The sequence below is a fragment of the Mesoplodon densirostris genome, chromosome 4 (genome assembly GCF_025265405.1).
Source record: "Mesoplodon densirostris isolate mMesDen1 chromosome 4, mMesDen1 primary haplotype, whole genome shotgun sequence".
NCBI classification, from domain to species: Eukaryota; Metazoa; Chordata; class Mammalia; order Artiodactyla; family Ziphiidae; genus Mesoplodon; species Mesoplodon densirostris.
In genome coordinates, this window is record NC_082664.1 from 70,634,247 (window position 1) to 70,642,490 (window position 8,244).

An 8,244-nucleotide genomic window follows, 5' to 3' on the forward strand; every position below is an offset into this window, starting at 1 on the left:
TGACACATGCAAATGTCCCTTCTGCATACTAAGAACCTATTGTCCACACACATGGTATTTGCTTTGAAATGGAGAATGACTGCAACATAGTTTCCACAATTTCAAAGATGATTCTGAATTTTGACACCCTAAGAAAATAGAATCCATACAATTAACACCGATGGAACGTTTCTTTTCATATTAAAACATAAAGCCCTTCAGCACCTGCGTCTACCATTTAATTTTGTTTTTGTTCAGATACACTTACACATAACTTCAGCTATCCCAACATCTGCTGAAAGTCACATTCTGGTAAAAAAAAAAAAAAAAAAAAAAGTTTGATAAAATTTTCTCTTCGCTTTCCTGACATTTCAGTCTCTCAGCTGATAGGGCAACAAGAGAAATTGCTGTACAGGAAGTTAGGGGAAAAGTAACTTTGTTAGCCAAGAATTTGTTGTAGCAAAAAAGAAACATTAAACATCATAAAACAGATTTTCTTTGCTCTTATTTTAATTTATAGGGAACATTAATATGAATCCATGGCCAGAGACATTTTAGAAAACACAAAACTCTGTGCTTATGAGAGAGGGGATTCTTTAAAATAAAAATCTGAACGATACAATTGTTTAAAATTTTCTAATAAGAAAGAAAAAGGAAAGACTTGTCACATTGCCCAACTGTAGCTATTGGAGGTGTTCAGAGAGCTCAGCCTTAAGACAGTTTATTAAAAATATGGAAGAAAGGGATTGAGTTTTAGGATGAATAAGAGAACAGAACTCTCAGAATAATATTAGAAAGGCTAACTCTCAGAGTAAATGGGCAAGTAGAATCAGAAAATAATCCTACCACTCTCTGAAAAAGTTGCCATCATATTTACTGCAAAGAGAAGGAGGAACTAGCCACTGCCTATTTTGCTCCTGTTTTCTTTGGGGGTGGAGAAGCGGCTCTTCAAATTGAGAGAATAAGGGAAGGACGGTGTGAAACAAAAAATATAACTCAGAGAATGGAGGATTTTCCTGCGCAGCTTTGGCCCTAGGTACAACGACAGCTGTTTTAAATTACATCTGCTTATTGCCCCAAACTGTGGAGAATCCAGCACTGTGTAGCAATAAACCTTAACCTCATGAAAGGCAGGTATTGGGATATGTACTTTTTGCTATATTTATGGAAGGAAGTATGGGGTACCAGGAATTGGTGGCACTCTCTGCTTCCCCAAATATATCTTTATCCTGGGGCTCCAGATCTTCCTGGTGCTCTGGGGAACCTGGAGTTTCTGTATCCTTCTAGCTTCCGCCGTGGGTGCTAGTATCCTGTTCTGCTGACATGCCAGCATGTCACCTTTCCTTCTGACTTGCCATTCTGCTGCAGTCCCCTTCCTTACCTCCTATTTCCCACAGCCAGACCACCGTCCCTTTCTCCTTTGCTTTGTTTTTGAAAGAAGTTCACAGAATGGCCCAGTTTCATATCTGTCTTTCCCATTGTCTCTCCTTCTCCGCCCCCAGCCACGCTGCAGTTTCAAAGACCAACCCTGTCAGATTCCCTCTAGGTCAGAATTCTGAGTCTTGATTTGAGTTTTGGAACTAGAGTTGAGATCCTATTTGGAATTTTTCCTGATTGTTGACTCTCTTGGGACTGCTGTAGCTACTCCAGTTTTACTAGTCTTTTTCCTCCTTTGCTATTGGCTTCCTTCTTCCCTTAACTTGGATCCTTTACATTTGAGGGTTACCCATAGCAGTCTCATCTGGGAGCTAGTACCTAGGGGGGAAATAGTGGTATCACAAGAGTACACTCAATGGCAGCTATAAACTATGACTGATGTTCAGAACAGGACTTATTGCATATTGAAGAGGCTAACAGAGGTGCTCCTAGAGCCATTGTGGGTAATTAGTAAATCATAGATAAAATGAGAGAGATACCAGAATGCTTAAGACAGGCCAGAATTTTCTGAATTTCTAAAGGGGGGAAAGAATGGATTCTGTAATTATTCAAGAAGAAGCTTAATATTTGTCCTTGTCAAAATCCTAGAATGAATGATTAAATGAATAATTTGCAAATATTTAGAAACAAATCCTGGTACTGAGAAGGAAATGACTAAAAACCAATACTAGTCAATATTAGTTTACTTAGAATCTATTACTCCAGAATAATTGCATTCTTTTTCAATAAGATTGCCAGATAGGTAGAAGGAGTAATACCAAGGACTTATGATACTTAACTATAATAAAACATTAGAAAAAAATCTCCCACAGTAGCCTTTGGAGAAGATGATAACATATGGACTGAATGGGATACTCCCAGGAGGAAACATTGCTCATTTATGAGTGTGTTCAAAGAATAATTAATAGGCATGGCAGTTGGGCATGTAATCTATTGGAGAGTCATCAAGTCCTATGTTTAAGCCTTATCCTGAAAAAAGGTTCCTAGTAATTTGATTAATACATAGCAGATAGGCTTACTCAGTTTGGAAGTGGTGGAAAGCTAGAGGATTAGTCCCTTCGATAGGAGAGATCACATCACATTCAGAACAGTCTTTGAATGCTGAAATGTTGAGCTAAGGTCACAAAGATAGATAGATAGATAGATAGATAGATAGATAGATCAATCTAGGCACTTATGTACATAAAAGTATGGTGGAAACATGACTAAGAAGAACTTAATGTTCATTATTGGAAATTTTCTAAATTTAGTTAGTTTTTGAGATTATTATCGGTTAATAATAATGAGTTAATGGTATGATGTGGCTACTGCATGCCATAGTATTTAAGAGCATGGGCTTTGGAGCCAGTTACCCTGGGTTTCAACCTCAGCTGTTAGCTGTGAACTGTCTGACTTCGGCCAAGTTATATGACCTTTAGAAGTTTCAGTTTTTCCTTTTATATAAAATAGAGATTAGGGCCTCCCTGGTGGCGCAAGTGGTTGGGAGTCCGCCTGCCGATGCAGGGGATACGGGTTCGTGCCCCGGTCTGGGAGGATCCCATATGCCGCGGAGCGGCTGGGCCCGTGAGCCGTGGCCGCTGGGCCTGCGCATCCGGAGCCTGTGCTCCGCAACGGGAGAGGCCACAACAGTGAGAGGCCCACATACCGCAAAAAGAAAAAAAAAAAAAAAAAAAAAAAAAAAAAAAAAAAAAAAAAAAATAGAGATTAAAATAGTAACTACTGGGGCTTCCCTGGTGGCGCAGTGGTTGAGAGTCCACCTGCCGATGCAGGGGACGCAGGTTCGTGCCCCGGTCCGGGAAGATCCCACATGCCGCGGAGCGGCTGGGCCTGTGAGCCATGGCCGCTTAGCCTGTGCGTCCGGGGCCGGTGCTCCGCGGCGGGAGAGGCCGTGGCAGTGAGAGGCCCACATACTGCAAAAAAAAAAAAAAAGTAACTACTTTCATATGTTTGTTAGGAGTACTTAAGAATATGAATGCGAAATTTTTTAAAAAAAGGAAAACCTTCCATCCTAGGCTATATGAATAATATCACAATTAAGTTGTCAGTTAATTGTGAGGAAAATTCTGGTCCTTTGTGAACAGGAACATTGAAAAAGAGCTAGTGAACATAAAATAAGGGTGCACAGGGAGACTGAGGAAGCTAACGGAACCACAGAAGACGAGGTTAAGGTGCATCACTGTCCCCAAATCTTAAAGAGCTGTCATATAGAATAGTCAAGTTCTCCATTGCATCTAGAACATAAATAGGATTAATGTGGGTAAGTTATAAAAAGACAACTTTGGGCACAACATAGGAGAAAAGAATTCTTGTCACTGGTATCCTGCAACACCGTTGAGATGTGAAATAGATTGGACTACTGCAGTTAGTCACTAGGACCCTAGCTAGTTATATTTAGGGAGTGCTAAAGAAAACATTTTTTTCTTTGAGTAGGATATTAATTAAAGGTCAAAGATTTTAAATGGTGTGTTTTATCATGTTATATGTGTGTGTGTGTGTGTGTGTGCGCACGCGCACGTGCATATTTTGCCTTTGCGATTAGATTGGGAACTTTTCAGGGCTTTATCATTACCTTTTTTATTCCCAATGTCATTGCCAACAGTAATTCCTTAAGGAATATTTGATGAATGAACAGATAAATGAATGATATGTATATGCGATAGACATGGTCAATAAAGAGAATATTGTAAAAAAAAAAAAAAAACAGTAGAATCTCTTTTTAAAAGTGAGCTTAGTGAAAGGCATTTTGGATGGTATATTTAATGCTGGGTTGTATGAGACTTGATTAATGAAAAGGATGTTTTAGGAGTTCCAGAAACAGTGACCAGTAGAATGGAACTCTCAAACACTATGATGAACCTATTTTGTCAGTAACACCAGGTTCCCAATATTTAACTACATTGTCTAACATTTAATAGTTAATTATTTCTGTTTTCTGCTCTCAAGAGCCATGAAATATATTTATAAATACACAGATACACCCCCCACACACACACACACACACACACACACTCCCACTAATTCTCTCCTTAGGTCCTAAACTATTTTCTCTGGGAGGTACTTGTCATTGGCTTGCTGTGCTTAATCAGGTCAGCTGTGTACTGCGGCTGTAGTGAGACTTGTGATTATATGCTTCATTCAGCAGAGCAATTTTTTCATCTTCACATATTCCATTCCCTTCAGACACATCTAGTTTCTCCCCTGGCCGTACTTCCTTCCCCATTAGGCAGTGTGATTCACTGTTGGGGCCCATTTGGGCACAAACCAGACTTTTTGTCGAGTTGCTGTACTCCTACCTTCCTAATTATAGAATTCAAAGCAGAAGGAGTGAATTAATAACATGTCTTTATCCCCTGCAGTGTGTGGGGAAGCATAATGCTGCGGCATGCTTACGGTAGCACACGCATTCTCCCGTCTCCCCTTATTCTCCATTTTTGCTGTGTGACTTCACAGCAGCAAGAATGGAAGGTGCACTTTACACACCAGTGAGTAAATCATGTGAATGGATGTTTTAAAGCCCATGCCCAATACACAGTTCACTGAGAGAACTATACGTTCAAAAGCTCTCTGAGAACACATGCTTGGAATTTGAAATTGTACTAAATACTGTGTTTCCTAAGGTATCCTAGCGAAGGCAAGGGTGTAGGGGCATAGACAGCATTTAAATATGTGCTATTGCATTTACTTTCTCCAATCAAGCAATTCTTAGATGTTTGATTCTACAGTCCTTCCATGCAGGCAAATACTTGGAATATTAGTATCAAAGTGATACAATTCTAGATTACCAGAAGCCTGTAAAAATCATTTCTCTTTGCCTGATAATGAGAAGGATTCTGATTCATTCTGAGGGAATAAAGTGACCTTTGTTCCAGGTGGCCTCAGGACTCCTGTGACACTGTATTTTCAGATCCACACAGACTGATGTAGACCAAACAATGGAGTCAAAGCCCCCTCATTCAGGACTTGATGGTTGAGCAAGTTGGGGAGTTAATTTGCATCTTTATCAGATACCTGTTAAAGGTTTTTGATAGAAAGGTCCATCTCTCAAGAAACTTAATGACCAGGGTTGATTAAGGGAGGGAATGGACTCTTCGGTGGAATGTGAATGCTTTCATTAGTTTGGCAGATTTCACTAAGTTCTTTTTGGGGAGAAAATGCTAACAGGAAAGATAGAAATGGGAAGTCATTACAAGAATGAATGGGAAGCATGAGGTAATGAATTTAATAAATAGTGAACAATTAATGGTATAGGCTGAAAATAATAGTTTTCAGAGAGGTGAGTGAGAACTCTGTTACATGGTACTCTGGGTAAGATGCTTTGTAGACTAGATAACTAGAAGGATCACTTTTTTTCCTAAATTACACTCTGTTGAAGTCCCAGTCAGAGGCAGAGTATGAGGCTGGATGGTTTGTGATTCTAACCTCTTAGAAGAATTCTTGTTAGACAAGTTGATTACCTCTCTTCCCTATGAAAGCAGTGAAGGCTGATACAATTCCAATTCATGGATTATTTTTCAAAGTAAAGAGAAAGAGACAAAAGTGTTTCACCACTGGGCTATTGATTTTTAGGCTCTAAGTTTATCATGAGTCATGGCCTATGTTATGCTTTATTTTCTTCCTTTTAAATGTGGTGTCCAGATGTCTGTCGCTGAATTCAAGACTACGGAGCCCATTATGTGTATTCAAACTTTAAACACATTTTGTAACAAAATTAGTAAATGCTTTCTCTTGAATATTAGTTTTATCCTGCCATCAGTGCAACACATATTTAAATGATGTATATTTGAACAAAACTCCTACTTCAGAAAAATGTATTAGAAACTAGACTAAGAGAAATTCACATCATACTCACAAAGGACTCATACTCCTTCCTCTACAATTATTTCCAATTCATTTTTTCGCATCTAAAATTAAGGCCAAGGTTTTAGAATTCTCAAGGGGAATTTTCTTCATGTTCTAGTGTCTATTATCACTGTGTTGCATTTAACTGTGTGAAATAGCAGATGTGGAATAAACTATAAATGAATTATGCATATGTTCCAGATATGTCATCTATTTTTACCAATAAAAATTTTTTTCAGCCATTGATCTTATCAATAACTTGCTGCAAGTAAAAATGAGAAAGCGCTATAGCGTGGATAAGACCTTGAGTCACCCTTGGTTACAGGTAAAAATCAATCACTGGATATTTTCTCAGTTGAATAAGCTTCTAAATATTTAAGATTCTGATACTATATATAAAAATCTTTTGTCATATTTTTTAAAGTATAATTATAATACCAGTTTGTTTGCCAAAATGCATGCACCTTCATAGGATTTAATAACAATTTAGTATTTCTAAACCTCTTTCCCTACCAGGAAAACTGGATAAGGGAGAAACACACCATACCACACACATACACACACACACACACCCCAAAAACAAAAGACAAAAAAAGAAGGGTCATAATGAAACTCCAAGGACCAGATTTCAAAGGCATCTGTATGTGTAATCCTGATAACTATCCAAGTAGATGCCCACCTGGTCATGCACTGTACTTGTTTGGAAGCTATATATTTAAATCCAAGGCAATACTTGTAAAAGAAATGCATGGTAGATATAAAGCATATGCATGTGTTTGTTCTCTCCGAAAGATTTTATTTTCACATTGAACTTAGAAGTTTAGAAAAACGATCCTCTGAAATACTGAAGGATTATTTGTAGGCATTCAATTCCAAAGGAATACCAACATTCTGCTTTGCTTGACTGCAAATATTAATTGCCCACCTCCTGATGCCTGATATCCTATAAACAGTGTACATTTGCAAAGTTTAGGTAGATAGGATGGCTTTGGTGCTGATGCTGTCACCTCAGGGTGCCTGATGAAAGACATAGCATGGTGGGAGTGGAAGGAAAAAGGGTGACATATATGTTGTGGGAGCTGACAACAGTGAAAGAGTGTTTTAATGAGTTTTAATCATATCTATGGTAATATTTTGCAATTTCTTCCTCAGGATTATCAGACCTGGTTAGATTTACGAGAGCTGGAATGCAAAATCGGGGAACGCTACATCACCCATGAGAGTGATGACTCAAGGTGGGAGCAGTATGCAGGCGAGCAGGGGCTGCAGTACCCCACACACCTGATCGATCCAAGCACGGGCCACAGTGACAGTCCTGAAACCGAAGAAACAGAGATGAAAGCCCTCAGTGAGCGTGTCAGCATCCTCTGAGTCCCATCCCATATAATCTGTCAAAACACTGTGGAATTAATAAATACATACGGTCAGGTTTAACATTTGCCTTGCAGAACTGCCATTATTTTCTGTCAGATGAGAACAAAGCTGTTAAACTGTTAGCACTGTTGATGTATCTGAGTTGCCAAGACAGATCAACAGAAGCATTTGTATCTTGTGTGACCAACTGTGTTGTATTAACAAAAGTTCCCTGAAACACTAAACTTGTTATTGTGAATGATTCATGTTATATTTAATGCATTAAACCTGTCTCCACTGTGCCTTTGCAAATCGGTGTTTTTCTTACTGGAGCCTCAATTTGGTAAGAGTCTACAGAACCTGTCCATGAAGTAGTTCTGTTCTGTGTGTCTCTTTGGTGTTCTCACTATAAGCAAACTCTTGAAGAGTAGATTATTACCAGTGTTCTATGAACAACCCCAAAACTCATGTGGAAAAAACAAATGATGGGGGCTGGGGGCTCGGGGGCATGGACATGCAATCCTAAGACACAAATGTATGAAAGAGTTTTACTGTATAGTTTCAAAGCCTTTGCCTGCCTGGTGTGCCTCAGTATATTTAAACTCCAGTAAATGGGCCTAGGTGCACCTACTACAT

The 8,244-nt window shown here is 38.9% G+C and overlaps 1 protein-coding gene across 2 annotated transcripts in view; it reads left to right on the forward strand.

Moving 5' to 3' along the window:
- Nucleotides 1-7,920, forward strand: part of PRKD1 (protein kinase D1) — a 347,287-nt gene extending 339,367 nt beyond the window's left edge. For both annotated transcript variants that reach the window (XM_060096361.1, XM_060096362.1), the window contains exons 17-18: nucleotides 6,495-6,580; nucleotides 7,408-7,920. In XM_060096361.1, coding sequence (XP_059952344.1) covers nucleotides 6,495-6,580; nucleotides 7,408-7,626 — 305 coding nt within the window. In that variant the 3' untranslated portion in view covers nucleotides 7,627-7,920. The remainder of the gene's footprint in view (nucleotides 1-6,494; nucleotides 6,581-7,407) is intronic.
- The last annotated feature ends 324 nt before the right edge of the window (nucleotides 7,921-8,244 follow it).